This window comes from Engystomops pustulosus, chromosome 8 (assembly GCF_040894005.1).
Source record: "Engystomops pustulosus chromosome 8, aEngPut4.maternal, whole genome shotgun sequence".
NCBI classification, from domain to species: domain Eukaryota; kingdom Metazoa; phylum Chordata; class Amphibia; order Anura; family Leptodactylidae; genus Engystomops; species Engystomops pustulosus.
Window position 1 is genome coordinate 96,833,365 of NC_092418.1, and position 14,568 is coordinate 96,847,932.

The 14,568-nt window shown below is 40.1% G+C and overlaps 1 protein-coding gene across 2 annotated transcripts in view; it reads left to right on the forward strand.

Moving 5' to 3' along the window:
* DPP4 (dipeptidyl peptidase 4) overlaps positions 1-13,921 on the forward strand; it is a 53,761-nt gene extending 39,840 nt beyond the window's left edge. For both annotated transcript variants that reach the window (XM_072121883.1, XM_072121884.1), the window contains exons 15-28: positions 169-267; positions 1,240-1,307; positions 1,999-2,046; positions 3,654-3,775; positions 5,702-5,749; positions 5,895-5,993; positions 7,346-7,415; positions 7,939-8,133; positions 8,443-8,497; positions 9,197-9,296; positions 9,412-9,476; positions 10,555-10,627; positions 11,109-11,182; positions 12,902-13,921. In XM_072121883.1, the coding sequence (XP_071977984.1) occupies positions 169-267; positions 1,240-1,307; positions 1,999-2,046; positions 3,654-3,775; positions 5,702-5,749; positions 5,895-5,993; positions 7,346-7,415; positions 7,939-8,133; positions 8,443-8,497; positions 9,197-9,296; positions 9,412-9,476; positions 10,555-10,627; positions 11,109-11,182; positions 12,902-13,000 (1,215 nt within the window). In that variant the 3' untranslated portion in view covers positions 13,001-13,921. The remainder of the gene's footprint in view (positions 1-168; positions 268-1,239; positions 1,308-1,998; positions 2,047-3,653; positions 3,776-5,701; positions 5,750-5,894; positions 5,994-7,345; positions 7,416-7,938; positions 8,134-8,442; positions 8,498-9,196; positions 9,297-9,411; positions 9,477-10,554; positions 10,628-11,108; positions 11,183-12,901) is intronic.
* The last annotated feature ends 647 nt before the right edge of the window (positions 13,922-14,568 follow it).

A 14,568-nucleotide genomic window follows, 5' to 3' on the forward strand; every position in this document is an offset into this window, starting at 1 on the left:
GTTGGTTTTGCTGTTTTTTTTCTGTGTTAAAACTGTATCTCTATACAACAAAAAGTCGTTATTGGGTGGTCTAGCTAGAGAGGTCAGTAACTAAGAGAGGGGGCAACATTGATGTTTTTTGCATTACCATCCCTGCTCTCTGATTATTTTCTTAACTTCTTTTTCTAGTTTGGACCCAGTGAACCGTATTTCACCACTGGAGTCAGATTTTATAAGATTACGAGCAACAAAGACGGTTACAAACACATTCATTCATATGGCCAAGGGGTAAGTCATCCAGTAGATTTCTTTATGACTCATGGCCTGTTCTTCACCCATAAACATCAGATTTGTGGGGGTTGGACACCCAGCACCCCACGACCAGCTGAAGTATCTATGAGCTGGAATTTAATGGGGCTCATTTACTAAGGGTAGCGCTGCTCACTTTCGTCGGACTGTGCACCTTTTTCGGGGCTTACACAGCTTGAACAGGTATTTAAAAAGTGTCTGCTGGGATTGTGTCGCACACAATCGTTTTTGGCGCAGCTGCGCTGGCTTCCAAGCGACCGATCCGACTGATTCGGACTTGGCGTGGGATTTAACATTCAAATTGTGTCACAAGCCCAAACACTTACATGCACCACTAAAAAGATGGTGAACTCTGTCTGACCAGAGCGGGGAAGCGACACATGCAGGATATCGGGCGCACGATCTTAGTGAATCGCGACACAGTGCTTTATCACCGGACAATGCACTTTCGGTGAACTCCAGCGTCCGGGTATGTAAATGTGCCCCAATGTCTTCAGCGACTGTGTCGTGGCTGTGCTAGATCACTGCAGGCTAGCTGAGCTGCCATACCACAGTTTGGCCACTTCCCTGTGGATGGAGCTGTGTACTCTTGGTGCCATGGCTTCTATTTAAATACTATTTAAAGTGTTTGACAAATATATTACTTAAAAGCTGATCTGCGGGATGGTTCATCAATTTCTTATTGGTCCAACAATCGTCTCCAACACTGATCAGCTGTTATGCCTGATGTTGGCTCCGTGTTCTGAAGCATAACCTCAGTTCCATTAGGAGAGAATGGGAGCCATAGAGCATAGAGCCAACTCCTTCTGACCCCACATTATGTTAATGATTGGTATCGCAACTTATCATTGCAGGGATCGGTTATAAATTCTCTAGCTGTATGATCCCTATCCAACCCCTTTCCTTGCAGAATTATTTGTGTATAATAAATTACCCGTCTCCATTTTATAGATACCACAGGAAATAACAACTGGAAATTTTGAAGTTACCAGCATAGTCAAAATAGTGGATAATGATATGTGAGTACTGGGTCTAGTCTTAATTTTTTTTGGACCTCTATTCTACGGCTGTTCTGAAAAGTAAAAAGTAGTTTCATTTGGATTACATTTTTTTATTATTATCTTCAAAAATGAACTAGGTGCCCATTGGGTAATGCCATCCCATGAAGTGCTCAGGCAGAATTTTTTTATTTGACTGAGCCTGTGGACCCTGGAGCTGTCCTATTGTACATCTGGTCCTCTAGTACTGTATGCATTGTGCCATTATGTCTGACAGCACTTTATACCATGTGGAATGGGATGGTAGATTCCTCCTGCTGCCTCTGCCCTAATCCGTAATTTAAAAATTCTGCAACCGAACTTGTTAAAACTTTATTTTATTAATATGCAAATTAACTGCAGAGGCTCCTGGGGCGTGGAGTAGCCTTAGCTCCCAGAGCCCGGCCAGGCTAGTACACGCCCCAGTGGCCTCTGCAGTTAATTTACATATTACTAAAGTTTGTAACAAGTCAGGTTCCAGGATTATTACATTACAGATTAGGGCAGAGGCAGGAGGAGGAATGTACCATCACATCTACTTCTGATGGTAGATCCCTCATGGTAGGTTTCCTTTAAGATTTTGGCAATATCAAATGTAGGCCTGAATTAATTTTAGATCAATAGACTCTTTTGGGGGTCAGTAGTCAGTAACCAGTGTGTTTTCTTCTTTTAGGTATTTTATAAGTAATGAAAATGCTCCATCGTTTAGACATCTTTACAGGTAATGAGACTTTGTAGTTAATATGAATGTAAATGACACCATGAAAGTTGCAAAATCTTAGTTATTTTACAAAAACTAAATACTTAAATTCCCAGTTACTTGCATAGATGTCTGTGGAGAGGGAGGGGGAGCACGCTGTCAGTCACATGATACATAATATATAGTATGCAAGTAAAGGATGGGTGGGTGTGATAATCTGTGTTGATCAGCATCAGCATTTCGAACAGCGTCACCGATTGTGAGTGTTCACTCTATAAATTGGTTTGCTCACCCACCCATCCTTTACATGCAACTGCATATATGCCGCCATTTTTCAGAGATCGTTTTGGACCGTTGCTCTGAGATGCCGCAGGTAGCAACATTATATCACTGCTAAACTTGGAGGCACCACCGGCAATTACATGGTCTGTAGAGAATATCGCTTGCGATCAATGCTGAACTGATCGTAGGTTTTACCAGTTGGGGTGTGAGGGGGTGTGGGTGGGAACCGGGTCCATGTTCAGTGAACCCAAACCTGAACATTGCGTTTCAGGTCCGCTCATCACTTATTATCTATTCAGTGGATTTTTATTCCCAAGAGGTTGCAAGTGGTGGGACTGGATCAGGTGAATTCTTGGGAAATCCTCTCTTCTTTTTGCTCCATCTAATAACAAAAATGAACCAGCAAAGAACTAGGTTTTCTTCTGCTTCAGCTCCCACACAGACCATTGTGTATCCCTGGTTACAAAACCTTGTGTAGTCTGATCTTTCACTTCCATCATGTGTCCTCCATGTTCTGAAAATTCCTTTGACAGGTTAGCACCAAGTCCTACAAGAGTAATACAGGAGAACATATGGCTGTAGGCTCCAACCACAAAGACTATGGGGGTCATTTACTAAGGGCCCGATTCGCGTTTTCCCGACGTTTTAACCGAATATTTCCGATTTGCGCCGATACTCCCTGAATTCCCCCGGGATTTTGGCGCACGCGATCGGATTGTGGTGCATCGGCACTGGCATGCACGCGACAGAAATCGGGGGGCGTGGTCGAACGAAAACCCGACGGATTCGGAAAAACCGCCGCATTTAAAACAAAAAATCTGTCGCGGAGCTTGCACTTACCTTCACTCAGCCCGAGCCAGTGAACTCCAGCGCGTTCCGATGCTTTTCGGCGCAGCAGTGCCACCTGGTGGACGGCGGAGGAACTACCTTAATAAATCCCGTCCAGACCAGAATCCAGCGCAGAGAACGCGCCGCTGGATCTATTACCCTCTTTGGTGATCTTATTTTATCCTCTTCTATAATTCAAACATCACAGTCACATCTCCAGAACTTCTCCCGATTATTCTTATTAAACCCAAATAAGCTGAACTGGAGCTATAAAAACAAAGCAGTAAAAGTGCAAAGTTGCTTCCATTACATTAAACATTTATTGGGTGATTAAAAAAAAAAGGCGATATATAGTCACTGTGTCATAATACTTCATACTTTTTTGGGAAAAGATTTTTGGGACATTTCAACTGTAAGCGTACATCCTTGTAGAAGTGTCCAGGTAGCAGTCTAAATGTTTGCATACTGACCGCTCTTTGAAAAACACATTTCATTTTTGTAAAAAATCTTCCCCACAGGCAGCAATTGACTTACCCGAATAAGAAAGAATGTATCACCTGTGAACAGCGCAAGGATAGATGCCAACATTATTCTGCATATTTTAGCAAAAATGGAAAATATTATTCATTAAATTGCAATGGTGAGTATTATATGTGTGCAGTCATTCTGCGAGTAAGGAGCAGGTTGGGTTCTGCAGGTTTGTTCTTAAAGGAAATCTTGCACCAGCAGTGGTATAACAACAGTGGCAACCATAGCGGCTGCTTCGGGGCCTGGGAGCAGCGGGGCCCGGGGCGGACAGTCATCTGACCCTAAAGCCAGAGCGGCCCCTGTGCCAGGGATGGACAGGCGAATTATAGTTTGCCAATGATGTTCCCCCAGGCCCGTCCCACCACCCCATATGCTGCAGCTTACACACCACGAGGGGATAGTGGAACTGGTTCGGTGGCACATCATTAACAAATAATTTGTCTGTACATCTCTTGACTGCTGCTGATTGGTCCACCCACCTCACATGTTGCCCGAGTGTTTTGCAAGTCAAATTTTGTTTGTTATTGTGACAATAGAATTTAGAAAATTTTGGATTGCCAGGGGAAGGACAATGAAAGCTTCTTTACAGAGGTCTGATAACTCTTACAGTTAGGTCACAGTAGGAAAATATCTTATCAAAGTTTGTAACTGGGAATCCTCTGTAAGTCGGGTGTTGTAAATTTGGGGACTGCCTATATTATGTGTTTTACCTTCATGTTGTTTTGACTTCATTCAACAAAAATATTGTAATTTTGTCAGTTCTTTTATTCTTTATTAAATATACATACCGTATTTTTCGGACTATAAGGCGCACCTTCAATAAATGCCTGCTAAAACGTCTAGGTTCATATATAAGGCGCACCGGATTATAAGGCGCACCTGATTATAAGGATGAATGACCAGCAGGTGGCAGACCTGTGCACAGTTCAAGGCAGCTGTTGTCTGTAAGTACGGTTCATATATAAGGCGCACTGGACTATAAGGCGCACCTTTGATATCTGAGAGAATAAAAGGATTTTTTGTGCGCCTTATAGTCCGAAAAATACGGTAATTATTTAAATTAATTTTTAAATGTCAAAGCTTCGGAATGCTCTTACAATTAATAAAGAAGGCCCTGAAGATTCTATTTTCACAAGATTTTGGACTAAACTGAGTGACACCAAATTTTTGGTTTTTTTGAGATATGTTTTCACCGTGACGGGTTGTACAGTATAAATCATAATTTTATTTCAATATTTGGTTGCGCTGTATCTGAATACTATTCTACCTCGAATAGATCCTCAAACATTGAAATAAATTTATAGTTTAAACCTTATTTTGATAAAGTGAACTTCTCACCCTGTAATAAAAGTTCTAGTTCAAGGAAATCTACCATCATAATAAACCAGGGACTTACTCCTAGATCCAGGCACCGTGACTGTGGTAATCTTCTTATATTTGTTATCCTTGGCCTCCCCACCTCTAAAACAAACTGTAAAATTTCGCTAATGAGCTCCTCCGTGCTGTAACTTCACTTGCTGTTACACTGTGCAGGAGCACCTCCCCCTCCCTGCTCCCTCAACATCATGCAGAGGGAAGAGCTATCTCACTGCAGCAGGGAATTTGAGCACAGAGAAGAATGGTGAGACCGGCTTCTGCATAGTGTAAAAGCCTGTGAAGCTACAGCACGGAGGGGCTCTGGTAACCACCACAAAGCCCTTCTCGCTTATTACCATAATTTTAAAAGTTGATTTTAGAAGAAAGGAAGCCATGGATAATAAATATAAGAAGATTCCCACAGTCACGGTGCCTGGATCTATGAGTAAGTGTCCCTGGTTTATCATGATGGATTTTAATGGTAGATTTCCTTTTAACTAGAGGTTTTATTACAGGGTTGGAAGTTCTCTATCTAAATAATACTTAATTTTTTAAATTATTTTTAATGTTTGAGGATCTAAGGATTCAAGGCAGAATATTATTCAGATAGATCGGAATCAGTCTAATGATGTGAAGTGCCTAAATATCCGGAGATTCTTAGCCTCTCCTTTGTATTGCACAGGTCCAGGAATCCCTATCTACACTCTTCACCTCAGCAGCGATAATAAAGGTAAGAAACATAAGAGCCTGAGGATCAATGGGTCACATCATCATGTAACCCGGTAAAGAGAATGTTTGTGTAAAATGAATACTAATTAATATTATATGATCATCCATAAAATCCTTTTATACTAACAATTTTTTTTTATTTTAAGAAATTAAAATTTTGGAAAGTAACGAAGAATTAGGACTCTTGCTTGAAGACATCCAACTACCTACGAAAGTAAGAAAGTCAATATCACTCCATGGATTTGGTGAGTCTTTATATTTGCCGTTTTGTCTCATTTAATGTCTCAGATTCTTATAGAAAATGTCTTCTTTCTGTCAAAGTAACGAGGAGGAGGCGTTAGGGCTTGGAATTTTGTGTATTAAATTGTTAATTCTTATTGTTATCTTTTAATATTCCATGCAAAGTACTGGGAAAAACTCCAAATGCATTGAAAAAAAGATATACGCATTTGTGCGATTTTATTAGGGACTCCTTTTTAACAATTTTTACTGTAAGGTCCAAATGAAATATCTTATTTAATTTTTGGGGTTCGTACCAATACAGATACCATATTTAGATTTTGATATGCCTTAATACAATTCCAAAAAATGTACATATTTTGTACAAAAATGTGCTGTTTCCCATATTTTGACGATCAGAACTTTTTCATACCTTAGTGTACAGAGCTGGGTATGTTTTTTTTAGACAATGGGACTAAGCTTAAATGCCAAACAGAAACTGTGGTCAGGTGTGACAGTGTCTGGGAGCCTTTCACTGTCCATTTGATGGATTCACCTCTCGGACCTTGTCATCAGGAACTGATTTTCACCTAATGACAAATTCCCATAGCTTTTTAAAACTAATTCTCTGTGTGCTTTTATAATTTACTTTACTGGTTCCACTAACTTTTAACAGTATAAAAAGATAAACTGGTCTCCCTGCCAACAAACTGCATCATGGTCGTGGTCACTGAGTCATGGTGGCATCTGAGCCCCTGTGTTGTTGCTGTTGTCGTCATCATTATCTCCTCTCTGCTCTGCTAGTCCCTCCCCACTGCAGCCATGAGCTGAGCCTGTGCGCCAAGCAAATCTCTGTCAGTTTATGAGAGAAGGGGGAAGAACTAGTAGAGCAGAGGAGATAATGATGATGACATAGGAACCATCATGATTTGGTGCAGTTTTCTGGCAGGCAGCCAGGTTTAGTTTTATATACTTTTAAGTTAATTGAATTAATAATGTTAATTAAGTTAAAAGCAAATTAAAAAGACTATTGGATTTTGTTATTAGGTGAAAATGTTTGTTCCTAAAAACTGATTCCATTGTGTGAAGGAGGTGTCTGGCTGCAGCATTTCTGCTCCTCACACCTCCCTCTGCTGACGGCAGAAGTGGCCACTGAGTGAAGGTGTGGTGGAAGTGCCTGGGCATCCTGCTTCTTCACCTCACCTTCTCTTACTATGGCCTGGGACTAAATCATTTCCGGGATGGTATTGGTCCATGACCTGTTTGTTGAGAGACGCTGTGTTAGGAGACAATCGTCCCTCTGGCTTCTATATAGCAGTTGTGCCCTCTAGTTCTAACTTTGATCTAAATCCATTTAACCTGTTGATTCTTTTTTCAGATTTGTGGTATATCTTGACCTTACCTCCTCACTTCGACGAAAAAAAGAAATATCCTCTACTGATTGACGTGTAAGTGCTATACATGACATGAACTTTACATACTGAATGTGTAGGTTTGCTTTTCAAAAGCATGTATTTAAATTGTTCATTAACTGACTTTACATGTAATATTTTTTATGATTTAAGGAGTTGTCCGAGGGTATAAAAAAACCCTTGGGTGGGCGGGATGGGGCGGTTAAAAAAATAAACATGTACTTCCCTCCCGCCGTCCAGCACTTCGATCTCTCCGGACCATGCCCCATGTAAACAAACGGGCACAAAATCCACACCTTCACGTCCCTATTCCCATTGTTGTATCAAGGTGGCCAACCACCTTGGCGAGCCGGAAGCTGAGCGCAGTACTGGACGTCGGGAGGGACCACAGAGTTAACTACTTTTTGTTGTTTTTTTTAACCTGCCCCATCCCTGCCACCCAAGGGTTTTTTTATACCCTTGACAACCCCTTTAAATCTATTATGTTTTCCTGTCTATAGGACCTCTACAAAAAAATATATATATATATATTCTAACAAACCTCTTACTCTCTTTACAGATACGGGGGTCCTTGCAGTCAGAAAGTTGACCAATATTTTAGACTTAATTGGGCCACCTACCTTGCCAGTACTGAGAAGGTTATTGTAGCCAGCTTTGATGGTCGAGGGAGTGGATATCAGGGGGACAAAATCTTGCACCAGTTATGGCGACGTCTTGGAACTGTAGAGGTGGAAGACCAGATTGCAGCTGCCCGGTAAGATAATATATTCTGTTATGTGTCCATGATAAAATGATATCTTAATGTAGGTGTCTTGGTAAGAGGACAAGGATTCTAGGAGTAACATCGAAGGTATCTGTGTACATGCGTATGGGGGTTCTACAGAACACTCAAAGCCTTCACCAGGGAAAAATAATCTGATAGATCCCCTTTCAAATGTATATTTGTCTATATAGACCAATACAATCTTTTGCATATCACACTTGACATATGTTACTACTACAATGTTTAGCCTGTTTTTATTTTCCCTTTGACTTTCATTGTATTGTGACATTTTACATTTAGGCATTTAAAATCTTTGGGATATGTTGATGAAAAAAGAATTGCCATCTGGGGATGGGTAAGTTTTACAATACCCTTTAATAGTTAATAGGAAAAAAAATACATACACGTGTATAATGTAATTATGTTGTAATATTGGGTACATTTTTCTATAATAGATACTCTTATAAGGGCCATAAACGCAGACTTAAAGATTCCATCAAAAATCTCAGATAAGTCTTTTTAGTCCTGTAGTATGACAGACACCAGAACCAACCCCTCTTATTGCTAGTTGGATTTCGTAGGCTCCTAAAATAGACTTGGATTAGATCAGCGCTAGTCTTTTCCAAGAGTTCAAGTCTGACTTTTAGGGCCAGTATTAAGGCTGTAATCATAGGGTTAATTAATATACAGATTCCTTAATTTAAAATATGGATAGATATATACAGCTCTGGGTGCCTGGTGACTCCGATCTTCAGGTCTCTAGCATTGGTGGCTCAAACGGAAGTACCTGGAGTCATGGTAGCCACTTCAGATGATCATTGACCTCCTCAGATCTTGGGATGTTAATTCCTGTTACATTGCAAGTGACATCCTGTTGCCAAGGCAATTGATTGGCTGAAGTGGTCCCATAAAACCCAACGGGCACTTTCTGCAATGCAGAACTGAAAGCAGGAACGGGATAGTTACCACCTTAAATTCTTCCAGGATTCCTGAAAAACCCTTTAAACTTTATACTTGGTATAAAAGGGTCTCATAAAGTCCTGTGTTTCTACAGTCCTATGGTGGTTATGTATCTTCAATGGTACTTGGCAGTGGAAGTGGCGAGTTCAAGTGTGGCATTGCAGTAGCTCCTGTATCAAGCTGGCATTATTATGGCAAGTAACCGATTTTGGCTAATCTCAGCCTCCATGCAATACAATTTTTTTAAATTTATTGATCTCCTAGAGAATATGTCATTTAGTCATGAATTGCATAATCTTTCCATTGTAGACACTATTTATACGGAACGGTACATGAGCCTTCCTACTCCAGAAGATAATCTGAATAATTATGAGGTAAGTGAAACAGAACTAGTTGGAGAAGAAGTCCTGATGGGAATGTTTGCCATTTCAGTCAGGTCTACCGTCACCTTTGCCATTGAGCACAGGAAAATATTAGAGATGAGTGGACCCGAATGTTAAGTTTTGCACACACCTGGCCAATCACAGCCATGCCTAGTTTATAGGGGTCTAAAGCTGTCTGATTGGCTGCTCTGCAGCCCATCAAGCAACACGTCCGGATCAGGCAAGGTAGTCTAATGTCGGATGCCAAATCAAAGTTTGTGTCTGCTTATCCCTAGTAAAGAAGTCTAATTTCTGCAGAAAGAGGGAATAAAATTGGTCAAATCTTATTGGGGGTCATTTACTAAGGGCCCGATTCGCGTTTTCCCGACGTGTTACCCGAATATTTCCGATTTGCGCCGATTTCCCCTGAATAGCCCGGGATTTTGGCGCACGCGATCGTATTGTGGCGCATCGGCGCTGGCATGCACGTGACGGAAATCGGGGGGCGTGGCCGAACGAAAACCCGACAGATTCGGAAAAACCACCGCATTTTTTTAAAAAAATGTATCGCGGAGCTTGCACTTACCTTCACTCAGCCCGGCTCGATGTATTCCAGTGCGTTCCGGGGAACTTCAGCGCCACCTGGTGGACGTCGGAGAAACTGCCTTAATAAATCCCGGCCGGACCCGAATCCTCCGCAGAGAACACGCCGCTGGATCGCGAATGGACAGGGTAAGTAAATCTGCCCCAGTGTCTTTTGTGAAAATAATTTTTTGTAAAGTGATGGAGATGGCTGTTTTTTTAGTTTCTGCCCCCTGTAGTGGGATTTTAAGTAGAGTGTGCTTGAAGGACTTCAAGGAACTTTGGCCCCCTCTTTGTGGTTCTCAGTATGACCAAATGGGGTCCTGATATTTTGACCTGTAGTTGAAGATTACAGCTGAGGGCCATTAAAAATCTAGTTTTGCACAAGGAAGAACCTTCAATCTGTGCAGATATCATGAGGTGATTGTATTCCTAGAAGAAGGACCCTTTAATTAAATTACAGCAAACCCAAAATCTAATGAGTTGATAATATTTTTTTGTTCTTCAGACTTCAACGGTCATGTCTAGAGCAGCGAAGTTTAAGGATGTGGGATACCTCCTAATCCACGGCACAGCAGATGGTGAGCCTCCTCTAATTAGTCTTCTAGTACCCATGACAGATTTCCAGCATCAAAACTGACAAAACAGAAACTTGATGGCCAAATGTTATATCATGATGACCGAGACAGAACTCTTTATTTTAACACTAATTGTCTGCAAATGTAAATTATTAGCAATGTAATTATTTCATGGAAATCAAAGTCTGGATATATCGTGACGCTAACACATGTTCACTTTTAACTCGTTATCTTCCTTACTTTGTATTTTGATCATTTCTGACGAATACTGGTATCTTATTTGAGTTGCAATATTGTCTTCGACAGCGGTGGTCCTCGAAGGTCAATATCCATAAGGTATATGGTAATCTACATTCTGCTAGTATGGTCTGGGTCAGGAATGGTCCTCTCAAGAAGGTGGTTTTTGGGGAGATGTTCCTGTATAAGTTTAGTTAAAATCTGTTTAGATATCGATGAGATTTGTTCTTTGTTCTTCTCTTCTTAGACAATGTTCATTTCCAACAAGCCGCACAGATTTCCAAAGCTCTTGTTGATGCTGGAGTAGACTTTGAGACTATGGTAAGTTCATAAGTACCTTTAATAAAACGCCAATCATATTCTTGTCTTGATGCTGTATGGTGAACATGAAAACATGAGGAATCGTTGATTAAAGTATAGCAGGATAGTTATTTGTGTTTTGTGATACCATTGGAAGTGGCTATTGTTGGCTAGGTAGAAACCCACTCTATCCAGAGAAAGGAAACGAAAACACAGGAGGGGACAATTTTTCTTCCTGATAAAAGATAGCAATATTTCTCAATGCATATTTAGATTTGAAGAGGACGACTTCCAGTGAATAATTGATATTGTTTGTGAATTGATAAGTTTTACATTTTTCCAATATACTTCCTGTATCAATTCCTCAGTTTTCTAGATCTCTGCTTGCTGTCCTTCCATAGAAAGCTTCATTGTTTGCTTCCTGTGGATAAAAAGACTGTCCATGAAGTCACACCGATGCATGGCTCATTATATATCACGGCTCTGATTACTCTCTGTGATATAACAAGCAGTGCACCTGTGTGACATCACATGACCAGGGATATACCGAGCCGTGCACCTGTGTGATATCACATGACCAGGGGTATATAACGAGCCATGCAGCTGTGTGACATCACATGACCAGGGATATAATGAGCCCTGTAACCTTTTGACATCACATGACCAGGGATATGATGAGCCGTGCACCTGTGTGCCATCACATAACAAAGGACTGAATTTTATCCCCAGGAATGAAACTTACTATTTATAAAAGGCTAACTCTCATCTAGAACCAGGAGAGAGTTAAATTGTGATTTTTTGAATCATATTTACCCGTTCACATGACAATATCACACTAGGGTTGCGCCTTTCTCTTTGTGCTTCCCCCCCCCCCCCCCCCGGTGTTCCGACACTTATTAAGTGCCGGAGCCCACTCCAGGTATTCTCCATTACTATTTATGCAGAAAGTATATTGGGAAATTGTATAACTTTTCGAGCGAACAATATCAGTTCTTTGCTGAAAGTGAACAACCTCTTTTTTGACAAAATTTAACTTCTTCTATGCAAAACCAACAATACCAATGAATTATAATATGGGCAATTTGGGTGGTTGACTGGGGTCCAAGACTTCCTCTTGACCACCGCGTGGCTCTTGACCACCCACCGAAACTACCAGCAAAGTTTAATTCTGCAGAAAAGAACTAATAATGAGAGTTCTAAAGAACGAAGAAAAGAAAAACAGACTCTCCCTGGTGCAAATAAACGTGGGTTTCTTAAGGTTTCTTGAATTTTAGGAATATTCTGCCCACCTTTGTTGTCAATTTGCATGTCGGGTGCTGCCTCGTTCCTGCTGGTGGAAGGTCTCCCTGCTGTAAAATTGCCAGAGAAATCCAGGGTATTTCAGGATTTCTCTGGCAATTATGAGAGTGATATCCAGACATGAAATGTTTCTTTTCTCAACACACGTGTACAAGAGCCTTTCCGGAACCTTTTGAAGGTCTTCTAAATGTAAGTGAAAGAGGACAGAAGGCACATATGTTGGCAGCATATGTCCAACCACTGAAAGAAAATTAGACTTTTGTGGGCCCATAATTTCCATACACCCAGAGCCTTTGGCAGTCATACTCCAACCCGGACCCATGATATTTGATGTGCTCTCCAATGGATGGCTCTATAAATGTTCACTATGTTGGTGCCTTTTCATAATATTTATCAACAACTATAAATCATTAACAATTCTATATTCTTTTTCCTTTCCAGTGGTATACTGATAAAGACCATGGAATCGGAGGGCTGGCCAACCGGCACATCTACACCCATATGAGCCATTATCTGAAGCAATGTTTCGACCTACAATAACCTTGAATAAATCCAATATTGGACATCGACCTTTACACTGTGACAAATAATAGGACACTATTTTTGCTAACTGATCCTAAATAACCAAAGATCAATCAATCAGAACCAAATACCAAAGCCAAGGACACAACTTTTGTAACTTCTGTGTCAATGAATAAAAACCATACACGGTTTATTGGACCTAATTCCTAACTAGTATGTACATGTATGTATGTAAAGAAATGATATCCTAATGCCTAATTTATAGGGGTGCATAATCCGGAAGATAAACTATTTATATTCTGATATAAACTCCTCAAATAAGAGAAGGAATTGACCCCATGAATATACATAGCCCTTTATACAGCGAGATGCCATCTTCAGGGAATACTCAAACACTTGGAATTGTTCCTCATGTTTATGAATTTTTAGCTACTGTCTAATTAAAACAGAATGTACTCCAATAATATTGTCTTCATTACCAAAACTATTAAGCTGGTTTTCAATTCCCAAAAAAAATTCTTACAGGTTATGGGCAGATCGTTTCAATAGGAAATTAACCCATTACTTTACAAAATGGAAAAACAAGAAATTCTAAGAGAAGCCACACCGGCTAAGCTGGACATATACAACTCCCGTGAGGAAATCATGTTGTCTCAGGATAAGAATCCTATTGAAAGTCAACCTAAATAATTGCTACCAAATGGATATGAGTGAATCTCAGTTGTTTTGTAGATTTTGTACAAATCTGCTGATTTTAAGGAACCAAATTGAATCCGGAAATTGTATATTTCATAATAATTGCAGTCTAATGGATTTCAATGGAATGTTCCTGGTTTCCCTTATTGTCCATTTGCCCCATATCTGTTAGGCTTCCATTATTATTGTTTTTTTAAATTCGTAAAATTTAAATTTGTAAAAAGTTACCTAAATGAGAGAACTTTTTTTTTTAATGAAAAACTGTGTTCTAGAAGAGGTTATATGCCAATTCCTATCAAAATCTGTTTTGATTGATCCAGTTCAGAACCAGATCCAATTTTAACATATTTTGAAGGGTTTGCTTATCTCTACTTCCAATTTCTTCAGGGCAGAGGTTATGTTTTGGTATATTTTTGGGTTCTGTCTGATAATGGAGCTCCAAAGCAGAAGGCTACCTCTGTAACATATGTATATCATAAAATAATATTTGACATCAGTTTTTATACTATACAATACGATACAACTTTATTGTTTTATAATGGGGTAGTTCCAACGAAGCAACTGACCACCATACAATGCTTGTGTAAACACATTCACAACATATGTATCGCTCTTTTTCAAACTTCATGCCGGATTTTATCATCTTGGATCAATGCAAGTTTTGATTGGTAGTACATGTAATATTACCGGCTAGTGATTTATATGATAGGAGGTTAGGCCAACCTTAGTAAGAGTAGCACTCTCTCAGCATCTCTCCATTTTGGTTAATAGAGGTTGGAATTTCCCAATTCTATAACATCCATAAGTCCATACTAATATTAATAACTACCATCTCCGTTATCTCTGGGTGCACAGTATTCTCCCCCCCCCCCCCCCATTTATATTCATCT